Below are 13256 nucleotides of genomic sequence, written 5' to 3'. Positions count from 1 at the left end.
CACCCCAAAAACTATCAAGAGAAATGTGAGCAGCCAGCATCCAGATAAGAATGATACAGAAGCCTTGGGGTAAAGAAGGACTGAACAGCCTCTGAACAGCTACAGCCTGAACAACTACACCTCTGTTGGCTTCCCATTAAAACACCTTTTCTATGAGAAATTGGACTTCCTTTGACTGAGCTATGTGGCTGCACTTATGTTTCTCTCTAGGATGGGGATGAAAGACCTGCACAGGTGCTAATTTTGTTCTAGATGGCACAGCAGTGCTGAAGGCTGAGCAGCCACAGACTTCACAGGTATTTGCTATGTGCTTTGTTCATGACTTAAGAATGCAGAGCTAGTGTTTCAGTCTCTGGAGTTTGTCTTTTTTGCAGATGTTCTGGTTTAAATTGCTTCTGAGATGGGACTTTGAAATGCAGAAGCTAGGCTGGGGCACTGGACTAATCTCTGTGATTACAGAGCAGGAAAGCTGCTCCCAGCTGTTCCCCAGTAGTCCTAACACATGGAGAAAGCCGGCTGAAGTTGTCATCCTTCTAGGACTTGGTCCCCTGGGCTGTCCTGCCTCACCCTTGCCTGCTTGGAGGGACAATTCCTGCAGCCGGAGAGGCAGAGGGAGGTCCTTGTAAGCCCACTACAAAAGCTGCAGTCCTTACGTACCTTGTGAACTTTGGGTAACCACAAGCTTCACAGCAACTCAAAAATCGCACCACAGATACTAGTTTAAGGCTACAGCAGCTTCGTGCTTGTTTTGGTCAAATTCCATGATGTGGCTGCTTGCAGAAGTACCTGATCATGACAAATAGGCTGAAGTGTTCTCAGGAAGAGCTGGAGTTTTTGTGTCCATGAAGCAAAATACATTTTCTATGTGGGAGGCTAAGATGCAGCAGGAGTCCCAGGTTTTGTCTTACCCACTGAAATAACCTTTCAACCTCTCTAATAAGGAATAACTGATAGAGTACCACTCTGGTGCAGGAGCCTAGGATAAGACTGCAGTAGTATTATTGCTAAATTGCAAGATTTTGGTTTTCTGCAGACTAACATCTGGAAAAAGCTCCCTCCCACCCAGGAATCAGAACTGGCTCTGTTATTACTCAAGTCTAAACATGATAAATTAAGGCTGGAAAGTGGGTTTTGACTGTGCTAGTAGTGTGGGTGGATCAGCAAGGATTGTAAAGCCCATTGGCTTTATTAGAAAGGCCTGAACATAACAGTTGGGCTGCCAGCAAAATCTGCCCTGCTTGCAACACTCGTCAGTTCTGGCAGTGAATGGTAGGAATTCTATCCAAGAGCTGGTGTACCTCAACAGCATGGTACATTCTCATTAGTCTTTTAAGCAAGCTTGAATTTTTTTTATCTCACTTTAGTGATTTTGTTTTTAAACTCCCCAGGGAAAGAGGTTGTTTCTAGGGTTGCAAAATCCTCTCACTGCAGCACTAAGGATGTTTAAGACACCTGCTTTGCTTTGTGTGCCATGTAACTGGCAGCTACGTGTGCTGACAATGACCCTAGCAAAGCCACCTGCTGAAGAGAAGCTGCAGTCTCAGTGATCTCAGGCTTCAACTTCTGCACCAGTTCAGAGGCTGTTGTTTTCCAGATGCAGTCTTCACAGAAAAAAGGGTTCAGCACACACCAGACTGACATCTGACGGAAATCAAAGTCTGTGACTTCAGATAAACTCTTCTACCCTTGTCAAGTAAGCCAGCTGAACACCTCACTGCATTTGTTACAGACTGCACTAAGTGTGGAGAGACCAGTCCTTTAGGGAACTGTTTGCTTCTAGTTTTAAGTCTTGTTCTCGCTTTCTCCTGCTGAAGTAAAGCACTCGCTTTCCACCACGCTTCAGGAAAAGTGAATGCATGTGAGTGTTCAGCATTATACCCAAAAGCATTAATATCAGGTGCCAGGACTGCTCAGCTACAGAATAGCACAAAACGTGGTGAGATTCACTACTCATTCAAACTTACTGAACTCAACCTAAGTAGTATGCATTCCTTTTATTTAAAAAGTTGTCCTAATAGTGCGTGTTGCACCTATACAAAAGAATCTTTACACTGTCCACACACAGGTATATAAAGGCTCCAACAGCTGCCACGGGTCTCAGCTACATCACACGCTAACGGAGCGTTCCTGGTACGTGGCATTTAGGTGGAAGGGATGGGGGCAGGAGTCAGCAGTACTGGGAACTCTTGGCAAGTGGAATGTGCGTCCCCCTGAGGGACAGAAAGACCCCTGCCAATCCTAGATCCATGTGGGGAGAGGAGTGGGGATAAAGTCTGTAGGAAGAGCACCAGTGTCACAGCAGGAGGATTACCAGGCAGGAGCAGTATTGGCCAAACGTCTCATGCGCCTAGGAGAGAGAGAAAGAGGTACAGTGAGTGCTGTGGTACAGCCACCTGAAGTCTTACTAAAACCAACACACATGCGGAGGCTGCCACAGTTTTGTGACCTCTGTAGACAGGTTCACTGCAAAGATGGACCTCCTTGGTCACCTCGGTGTGCCCCTGTTGATAAGGCTAAGACACTATTTTCAGTAACAGCTTTTAAGGCACTTTTGCTCATTAACTCGGATTGAACTGATTGCTACTGAGAACTGTTTGCCAGCCACAGCTGAAAAGCAAAACTAATTATAGAACTATTAATCAGTAGTAAAAAAAAATCCTGGGAAAGAGCTGAGCCAGCATATTTACTGTTCCAAAAGATACATTGTGGGAGACATTCTAGCAGTTCATTTATATCTGCCAGGAGCAATTTCACCAAGTAGGAGCAACTGCTCTCAACCGCTCCCAGGAGGGTCAGCGTCAGTCAGGCTGGAGCTGGGAGCTTGCTCTCTCCTACATCAAACAGCACTTCACCATACATAAAAGGAAGCCTTGTGGCAGGATTCTAGGTAGCATGACAGTGCATGGAACTCCAATATTTTGATGAATGTTTTCCTATAGAAACAAATCCCCCTGCACAGGCAGAGAGCCTGGAGAAAAAAAAAAAAAGGAAACTTTGCTTCAAGCAGAGATTTAAATGTTTGTGGAGCAAGGTGATAACAGTTTAGTATGCTGAAGTTAAAGGAATACAAGTTACTCTTGTGGTGTGCAACTTTGAAATCCAGCCAATAGGTTCTCAGCGGAGAAAAACAAATATCAAAGCTTTTAACCTCTGTCTTAGAGACAGGCCAGAATGAGAACTGTCTGAACGAGCGGCAGCACCTTGTATTTCTGTCCTGGTCTCTGATCTTCTTCTCCATCTCGGCATCTGTGAGGGTTTCCAGAAGAGGGCACCACTGGTCAGCATCCCCTGTGTTGCGAATAGCAATTTCCACGGTTGGCAGAGGGTTCTCGCTGCAAGGTGGGCAGAAGGCAACAAAGCAACATGTATCAGTGGACCCAGAGCATCCTCTGGGCTCCCAGTTCAGATGCAAGACACAAGGACAACAGAGCATCATTTACAGCATTTCAGGCTTAAGTGTTCATTCTCAGCCCCGCATAGTATGGTCTGGTTCCCAGAAGCACACCAGGGGCTGACGGTGAGAGTCTTGTGGAGCCTCAAGTTTCTGGGAGACCAACTACAAGCGTCTCCATTCACCACCGCAGAGACATTTGCCAAAGCACTGTGGCTGACGCCGTTCTCTCCCACGTCACTGGCTGGCAGCGTTCAAACCCAGTAAGCACCAGCAAAGCTCACAGCAGTTCATTAGTGCTGGGAGCACTTCTCCCAGAGCAGCAGCTGAGCAGGGACTGCTAACAGGGCTCCTTGTGCAGCCTTACCGTTCTGCAGCTCTGGCTCCTCGCTGTGGTTTCCCTAGCACACCTCTGACAGCTCTTCCCTGGCAAACAGCTTTCCGGGAGCCTGACAGTGGAACAAGTGTTGTTCTCCCAGTTGCCATGGAAATATTAGTCTTTCAGAACCTGCTGTTGCAACCAGGGGCTGTGGCTACTCCCTGAACATGGGATGAAACACCAGGCTCTGTCCCAGATCACAAGATCTGCTCCTCAAGAGATCTCTGCCCTGACCAGCTGTATTATCACACGCACAAAAATATTTACTGCTTCATTAGCCACTTTTCAGTAAAAGTCAACAGGAACTGACCAGAAGTAGCTTCCCAAATATTGACAGTGGAGCCGGAAGCCCAACATAAATACAGAGGAGCCTCAGAATGTAAATGTTTGCTTTGAATTCCAGCAAGCGGCTCAGCCTGAGCTGCACCAGTGTCTCTGCGCGAGGAGCCCCGTGGCAGGTGTGCGCAGACGTCCGGCCCCTCCCCAGGGACGTGCCTCCCTGCACAGCATTTCGGCACTCGTGGGCAGCTCTTGTTCCCCCAGGAAGGAACTCAAACACTAACCGCCATGGGAACAGACGTCTGCATCAAAGCTATTAATCTAGAATAACAAGTCTTCAAAGTAATGCTACAATGAAAAATTAATCCACAGCCTTTGGTATCTGATCCTGGGAGGAAGCTTTAGTCAAATCTACTTCCAGTATTGCTGATGTCTTCTAAGCAACACTCAAAACGAGGACTTTCATCTTAGCCCCAGATTGCTACACATTCCAGACTAAATGTTAGATCTTAACTGGCTTTTTGACTTGACATCATGGCCTCTATCTAATTTTCCACAGTTAACACTGAGCACCCACTAGAATTCAACAGGGGCTGGAAAGCAAGCCTCGTGTGCATAACTGAATTGCGGGCCAACTCAGACACTACACACACATTTGTACTGTAAAATCAGAGATAACTGGAAAAATCCTCTCTCATCTCCCAGCCGGGATGTGGGTTTGGGCTGTGAAAGTACCCATGCCATCGTTCAGGTCAGAAGGCAGAACTCTGGCTATGAAGTGCTGTGTGCCGCCACTAGGAACACTCGGTGCCAAGGGGCGAAACGTCATAGTGCACCATCCCCCTGCAATCCCATAAGCATCAGTTACCTGTCTGCTTCCAGTCCTGCCCCTTCCGCTGGGACTTCAGGCTCTCCTTGTTTCGCACAGAGCAGGCCAGCTGAAAGAACTGCCCTGCTTTTTGTCAGCTAAAAGACAGTTTTACCTCTCCCTCAGATGATTAAGAGGCACATGACTTCCCAAAGCCCCAGTCCCTGGAGATATTAAGGTTCTTTTGATACATCTAAAGCAGACCCTTTCCTTACATCAGTGGAATGACTTCGGACCACCACTACTCCTGTGGTTTGGGAATTCAGGAACTAACCAACCACAGAACCCAAATATCATTTATCACTACAAGGTTTCAAAAGTACTCCTTTGCTGGGAGAAAAAAAGGAAGAGGTGGACATGTTTGTACTATGACACAAAACGAGGTTTAAATTAGATGCTGCTTCCTCCCTAACAGCTCGTGTCTACATATTTTGTTACATTGGGCTAAAAAAAAACCTTTCCTGGGTTTTGATTCTCCCACTTGCAATATTGCCACGGTCTAACAAAGACCTGAAATCTACCTGTTTAAACTACCCCTAAAAGGACACACTCTTTAGTAACCACAGCCAGATCTATGTTTTCAGAGAGAATGCGTAAAGTTGGCATTAATATGAGAGCCTGGGCAGCTCTGACTAACAGTTTACTTGCTGCAAGATTTTCAGGATAAGCGTAACCTCCAGAGGAAGTGGAGTGAGCCTAGTGGAAGAGCAGCTGTTCCAGAGCAGATCAGTGCCTGTTTTCCACAGAAGGGTGACCAGACAGGAGGATTTCAGGTGGAGGAGGAAGGAACAAGGCTCCTGGCAGCAGCCAGCTGCCCCACAGCCTGCAGCTCCACCTTGCTCACCCCGCACCAGCGACTCAGTGCCCTCTCCCCGAGGCGGGACAGGGCTGCGTGTTTCCCTCTGCTGCCCGGGTAGGTCATCCCGCTTCCTTGAACTGACCTCTACAAAACTGCTGTCAACATCACCACTCCCTCACCTCTGCAAATACTCTCAAACCTCCCTGACTGTTACCATGACCTGAGGTCACAAAAACCTCACAGCACACATGACAGGATACTCACAGCCTGCAGACTCAGCAAGATGCCGAGGATAACATCAGTACAGCAGCTCACCACAGAACAGCGCACGGCACAACTGGAAACCATTATCATTAGGAGACAAGTTACAAAGCTGACTAATCAAATCAAACCTGAGACTGCTGTGTTCCAGCTGTGAGAAGGGCCTCCTATGATCAAGCGAACTTTAACTTCAGCCAGGGTAGAGAGCTACAGTTTCAATCAGTCTTAGTTCAAAACACCAAAGCTTGAGACAGCTATGGCCCAAGTCAGGCAGAGACAATGAAACAGAAACAGATCCAGGGCTCACCGTTAGCATACATTGAAAGAGGGAGACACAAGGCTTTCAGTCACTGTTAATTACATTCTTTCCTTCTGCAGCAAAACCTGACATTTCATCAATATTTGGCCCTATTACACCCAAAAGGAAAAAATATGGGAGCACAAGCAATCATAAAGAGCACAGAATGGGTGCAGGTTGTAAGGACCAATTTCAAATTAAACTTTCTGCATTGGATCAGCTGGCTGTTCTAAGATTCACTGACGCCAACACCCATGAAGTACAAACACACGCCCGTACCAGGAAGGTGACAGTCCCCTACCTGAAGGCGTACGTCTTCTGATGCCAGCTCAGCTGTCCCCGGATGCTGTAGGCAATAGTAGTGACAAACTCCCCACCCAGGCCAAGCTCTGAGCACAGCTTCAAGGCGAACTTCTCTGGTGAATTCTCCTTCTCTGACATGTCCCATTCAAACTGGTCTACAAGGGAGATGTTCCCTACGTGGATGTTTAGCTGGAGACAAGAGAAGACACAGGTCATTTGTTTCCATTCTTGCAACAGTCAAAGGTCATTTAACTGAGAGGCTGGAGAAGAGGAGAGGTAACTCCTAGTTCATTGCATCTGCAGAGCTCCTTAATTCAACATTTAATTGCAGTAGCATGAAGACAACTCAGCTTTGTTTACCAAGGTTCAGTTCTCCCAAAAGAACACAACAATGGTTTAACTGAACTATTTCATTATCTCAGGGGCTGCCACATGAATGTTTAGTAACCTACTACCTTGGTTCTGTTCTCAATACAAAGGACAAAATGCAATCTGGACACAGCACTGGAATTAAGAGCTCCTTTGCTCTGAGGGAAGCCTTTGTACTCTTCCTCCCCCATAATATAACCAGAGAAACCCAAATGGTTCATTTCTCATTCTACTGCCTTCCTGGTTTACCTTAATAATAACTCGTTGGTCTGACTGATCTTCTAGGATACTGTCAGTTGGGTAGGACTCGATCTGTTGTCGGATGGCAGAGGCAATAGCAGGGACAAAGGTCAGAGGATTCAAATCCAGGTCATCGCAAAGAATCTCAGAGAACATTTCTGGGGTCATTAGCTTTTCTGGGACAGAACAAGCGTGAAGAGACACTGTTAACTTTCCTAGAAATTGATGTCTGCCACACATACAAAATTAATCCCACAATGTGTCAAAGGGAATCCCCAATGCATCACCTTTTGCTTTTAAAAGGGTGTTTTGTATCAGGTTTGTAAGGACGTGTACACTGACACAGGGACTTACAGCCTTCCATGCTGGCTCCACGGAGACAACATAGTTGGGTCTAATAGACCCATAGTTGTGGGTCTAATAACCCACATACACAAAGGAGCCAACTGTTTTGTGTTTAATGTACCTCAGCTAACAGAATAATCTCAGACCACTGAACTGAAGAACTGCGTCAGAACAGGCCAGCTAAACTTTTCAGAGTACACGTGTCCAGGAATGACTGCAACCCATGGAAGTGGCAGAGCATTCCCTAAGAGACATGAGGGCTGAATACAGCCCAAAGTTTGTGGTTTTGTGTACAGGGAACAAGGACATGCACACTCATTGTTGTTCTCTCTCCATACTCAGTGATGGATACAACTCTTTCTCTCCAGCCTCAAGAAACTCTCTTTCCTACGTACCATTCATGTTCCACGTAAATGCGTCTCTGAGTTTCTGCCCATCAATTTCCATATCAAGCCTGATTGGAACCAGAACCTCTGGCTGGGATGCGTTCTCATGGATCACTGCTGGGTCATGGTCATCAAAGCTAACAGAGAGCAACAACACAGTAAATGCAACTAGCACACGACATCTGGCACCCACAGAGGGAAGGCAACGTTTGTTGGAAGCAATCCCCAAACTCCAACTCCCCCCTCAGTCTTTAGACTCCTGAATACAGGTTTACAGGGCTATGGCAACCAATACCAGTTAATGAGAGGCAGCCTGTCCTTCACAGACAGGGGCTGCAGGCTCCTGAAATTAAAACTGTTCAGCAAATCAACAGAAATCAGAAGAAACTCATCAGGAAAAGAACAAACCATTTTCCTGACAAAAGGAAAGCCTCTGCTCTGAGCCATGACTGGCCGCTGTAAAGAAGAGCTTCAAGACACACAGTTAACTAAGAACCTGCATATTAGCAACCTGTAGGTCTTTTGTCAGTTTGAGATGAATCACAACATTATAATAACAGATCAGCACTACCCTGGCAGCATGTCACACTGGTAACCGTTCCCACTTTTTGGAAGCAGGAAGGTGTCTTACCACAGAGGGAACGTCCTCTTCTTATCCCTGCCCATGCGGTTTCTGTTGATCGTTGTTGAGCATGGCACAGCATCCAGGTGATGAGAGCTGTTGGGCAGGGTCGGCACCCACTGGTTGTTCCTCTTTGCCTTCTGCTCTCTGAAGAAGAACACCACATTAAACTGCAGACCCTGAGCACCACCGCTGCTGCTTAACGAATGATGTAATTCTAAACTTTTAAGTCCTATTATAAGCTCCTGCTGTTTTATTCTGGAACCCTCAGCAATATTGTTCCACTGAGAACTCATGTTCCACACCAGACTCTGGGAAGCCTGTTCTCCAGCTCACAATTATTCATCAGATATGAATCCAGGTGCACCATTATAAATACTAGGTTCATATTAACATTTGGTTTTTGTCTATACTTTACAGAAAGGCTGCTGAGAAATATGAGGCCTCCAAAAGACAGTATGTGCAGGCAGTGTGTGTTCTGCAACACATCTGTTACAGCTGGAATGCAATAACTGCAAAAAGAGCTGTATCATCAAACACTTATGTTTCTCTTCCTGTTGTATGTGGGCAGTAAGCAAATCCATATGCTCTGGAGATCTTCATTTGCCCAACACTGTGAACAACTGTCAGCACAGACTGGCAAACCCCCCTCTGCACAATGGCCTGGGTTTGTGCAGTTTCTCGCCCTTCCTGCCCAAGCCGGCATCTCCCAAGCAGCCCCGTTCTGACCCTGGTGCTCACCCACGCTGGTTACCTGAGGTAGGTGGGAGGTTCTGTGCTGATGGACACTGCCTTATACTTCTCATCGTTCCCATCCAAGATCTCTTCCACTTCAGAGGCCTTTAGCAGCGTCACGCTAGTGGCTAATGTCGTATAGCCATGATCTAGTACCGGGAAAGATGCCAATAATTAACACAGGCGAGTACTACAGAGCAATGTAGCATTAACAGGCTGCAGAGTGAAAAGCCCTCCCTGATGCTACAGGAGGGACTGAAATAGGTCACCCAGTGGTATGAGCATCTGCCCCAAAAGTCCTTTGGGCTACATTTATCTTCTCATAGACATTTTATTTTCAAGAAAGGTTTTGACATAGCGTTTTGTATACATGGGATCAATGGAGATGACAAAACTTTCCACTGGCATTTCTGAGTTGCCAGGAGCCTCCACACTCCCTCACACCTCAGGACGCTCAGCTGCTGGGGTAGATTACTTGCACGGGAGGGACCAGAAGCCCAGCTGCAGTACCTGGCACTAAAGAAACATAATCAGCTTCTGACATCCATCTAAACAGCAGGAAAAAATGTGACTTCCTGGGAGCAGGGGTGGAATGTCTCAGTTAATGCACAGCAATCCCCACCACAACGGCTAGAGAAGAAATACAATTCAAAAGACAAAAGCAGTATGACACCTTGGAATGGCTGCGTAGTGACAGAGCCAAGATTTGCAAGAGGCATCAATATCTCTTTACCTTGTATAGCCACACTGTTCATACTATATTAAAAATATCTTTCAATTGGACTAAGAGGCGAGACACAGGGAGGGTAGAATTACATGAGCTTTCCTCAGGTAATACCATGGGATGAACCTCCTTCCAGGGTGCAACATACTAATAGACTCTGGTCATTTCTGTTATGAAACTTACTTAAGATGGAAAGGAACAACACAAAAACAAAACTTCAGGGGAAAAAAAAATGTCCTTAAGCCCTCATAATTATTAGATAAATTTTAATGTGCTTTTACTTAAGGAGAGGAACTCCTACCCTGAGTTGCCCTTTACAATCACACAGTTTAGCTCTGCACACCTACATCTGTCACAAACGATGTAAAACCCCAGCCTTCTGGGAGGAAAAGCCCAGAAAACAGTAAATCCTCAGTGGACTGAAAGGTTGGAAATAGAGACGCAATGATCAATAGAAAATCTGATAAGACTTGGGAAAGGGGGAGAAACCTCAGGACAGCTCTTGTTCAATTACAGAGCCCATCTGTAATTGAGAGTTTGAGAGTCCCACTAAGGTTCTGAGAAAGACGAGTTCAGCATGTGATCAGGAGCACAATTAGGGCGACCACAGGGAGAGATCAGAGGAAGAGGATTAGACGTTAATATATACTGTAATAGCACGAAAGGTCACAGTGGAGATTCTTTGTCTAGCACAGCTAAGAATAACACGCAGATAAGACTTACATCTTCTGGGACTGTGAGACCGCTGATTTTCTGTTAAAAGAAAAAAAAAAAAGCAACAGGTCAGCAGAATACTTGGAGGAAGGAAACATAAGTCCAGAAGGAACTATTTATTTTTATTATGCTTTAGTCTAAAGAGCGTACAAGTCACATTGCTAAGGAATTTAACTGCCCGGTTTTAGTCTCCCACCAAAAATAATACTGAGGCAGTCACATCAGTAGCAACACATCACCACACATTTTTGGAGGCACATTCAGTCCCTGCAAGAAGCAAAGCTTAAAGATGCACATTTTCAATGGGGCATCCTTGCAACATTCCCACCCATTTGACAAAAGAGAACAAACACCCCTTTGTCCATAAGTCTCTTCTGGAATATGGCATTGATTCCAAGATGTGGCTTTTGCTTTCCGACGAACGCAGCCAACCCCAGGAAAGCCACGACGGATGTTTCAATCTTAGAACATTTTTGATCAGTGGATGTTTGCTGCCAAGCTGAACCAGGAGCTACCGGTGCCACCACTGCAAAGTGCTCTGTCACTGGGACAATCTGAAATTATTTGCACAGCCCTGAAGGTGAACAAGCTTCTGAATTGCCAGAGAATGTTTTTCCAAGGCAAAAATTCAGATTTCAGATAAACATTACTGGGAATGTTTACTCATCATCTCACCATGTGAAGAGGCCACTATCTTCTTCCTTTCTTCCACGGTGGCTAGTCGCCTCCAGAGCGAGGGGTACCTCTTGTACAGGGAACCCCGAAACATGCGCAAGTAGTTGCCCACCTACAAGAAGAAAAGTGGAGACTTGGCCTGGTGTAACAGTATGTCCTGGTATTCCACTTAAGAGCTTTTAGCAGCTCTTTGTCATGATAACAGGGACCTCCTAAGAGGATGTTTTTGTTTGTTTTTCGTGGTAAACTACATTTGGCTTGGCATCATATAGTGCCACAAATTTTCCAACAATACAGAGAACAAAATTTTTATCAGCACTTATTTCAGTAGTCCAATAAGAAAAAACTCCCATCCATTTACAATAATCCATTTAATAGGTAAAAACTCCATTCATAACCTTTCTTTACTTCAATTTCTGTTTCAATGCACAATGCTCAGCAGGAATTACATCAAACCAGCTACCCAGCTCCCTGACAGTTATTTTTACTTCGAACCTGTGTGCCATCCAGACATTGCTCAAATACAGCAAATGCCCAGAGACTTGTGTTTTGTTTTACATCCTTTGAACATGTAAAATGGGGTCGGTGCCAATAATCCTCTTTCAAATTCACTTACCATCTGTAAAGCAGTTCTGTTCTCCCTGGCACAAGCTCCCCACCTGTGCTGAAGGCTACAGCAGGACTTGCGGAACAGCAGAACTATTTCTAGACTCCAAAATCAACTTTTTAGGCTGGTAGTACTCTGGCAGATTGGCACATAATGTTTTTATTCTTTGTTTGAAAAGACTAATTTTGATCTTAACAGCTATTTTTGAGTAATTTTCAATCACACCTGTTGCTTTACCATGCCCGTCAACAGACAGAAGTTAACGGTAGATAAAAAAAGGCAGCCCCCTGCCCCCTTCTGCAGGTCTGGTATGGCAATCCCGCAGATGAGCTGACTGCAGCTACAGTTCTCTCACACTTCACACAGGAGGGCAAGGGGCCTTTAGTCACTGTGCAACCCACACAGCTGGCGATGAAACTTCTCCAATATTTCCTTTTTTGTACCAAGGGTGGGGGCTACAATATTTTTTCCTGTTTCCAGCAGTGATCACTTCCCTGGTGTCGACGCACCGACGTTTCTTGCTTTGCTAAGGTTTATTTTCAGGGAGCAGAACAGCTTCAGTGCGAGATGCAGTGTCAGCACATCCCCCGGGCTGCTCCGATGCTGCACAAGGCTGAGCTGCCTGATTTCGGGTTGTCACGGAGCACAAAGACCTACGCGTGGGCTTAGCGACCTCGGGCTATGCGAAACCATCCATAATTCCGCACAAGTGGGCTACACAAGATCCACCAGTGGGAGCAGGGCCTCGAATGGGCACCCCGGGCTGCGGCCAGTGAGGATCCGCTCTCCACATCCACCCCGCACCAGTGCGTGTCCCCGGGGCCGTCCTGACCGGGAGCGCTGGTCCCGGGCACAGCCCCCGCGCACAGCCCGGCCCCGCACCGAGGGAGCCAGGACCCGCCGGGGCTGCACGGTCGCTGCTCCCCGGGCTCCCCACAGCCTCCGCCCCTGAGTCCGTTCCTGGTCCCCGGTTCCCGCCCAGGCCGCTGCGCGCGGGGCCGCACCTCAGAGCCGATCATGTAGAACTCGCCGTCCTCCTCCAGCTGGAACTTCACGGGCTTCTGCCCGAAGGTCTTGCTCAGCGCCATCATCATCATCGTGCCGGCGGGAGCGCCCGGCGGCCTCGGGGCGGAACCGGCGGCGACGGCGGCGACAACGGGCGGCGCAGCGGCCTAGTCCAGCACCGCTCTGCGCCTGCGCGCCACGCCCACCCCGGCGCGCGCAGAATGAGGGCCGCGACGGGCGGAGCTTAGAAAAGAGG

General features: G+C 47.0%; 1 protein-coding gene across 1 annotated transcript; it reads right to left on the bottom strand.

The window, feature by feature from the left end:
* Positions 1–1979: 1979 nt before the first annotated feature.
* On the bottom strand, positions 1980–13244 carry SMARCB1 (SWI/SNF related, matrix associated, actin dependent regulator of chromatin, subfamily b, member 1). The gene is made up of 10 exons (XM_005503871.3): positions 13000–13244; positions 11389–11500; positions 10723–10752; positions 9295–9424; positions 8550–8687; positions 7928–8055; positions 7197–7363; positions 6577–6767; positions 3201–3332; positions 1980–2347 (listed from the first exon to the last, which is right to left on the bottom strand). Exons 1-10 carry the CDS (start codon positions 13090–13092, stop codon positions 2308–2310), a joined length of 1161 nt encoding a protein of 386 aa, XP_005503928.1. The 5' UTR covers positions 13093–13244; the 3' UTR covers positions 1980–2307.
* Between the last annotated feature and the right edge of the window lie 12 nt (positions 13245–13256).

The sequence above is a fragment of the Columba livia genome, chromosome 17 (assembly GCF_036013475.1).
Source record: "Columba livia isolate bColLiv1 breed racing homer chromosome 17, bColLiv1.pat.W.v2, whole genome shotgun sequence".
Lineage (NCBI taxonomy): Eukaryota > Metazoa > Chordata > Aves > Columbiformes > Columbidae > Columba > Columba livia.
This window is presented reverse-complemented; position numbering and strand designations above follow the sequence as displayed.

What these genes read in the sequence shown, in the direction of transcription:
- SMARCB1 (XM_005503871.3), bottom strand. Translation starts at nt 13,092, where the DNA reads ATGATGATGATGGCGCTGAGCAAGACCTTCGGGCAGAAGCCCGTGAAG. An exon ending in GATAGTGGCCTCTTCACATG is followed by an intron (nt 10,753 to 11,388) that starts GTGAGATGATGA and finishes TTCTTTTAACAG; the next exon opens with AAAATCAGCGGTCTCACAGT. An exon ending in ACCAACGAGTTATTATTAAG is followed by an intron (nt 6,768 to 7,196) that starts GTAAACCAGGAA and finishes TCTTGTCTCCAG; the next exon opens with CTAAACATCCACGTAGGGAA.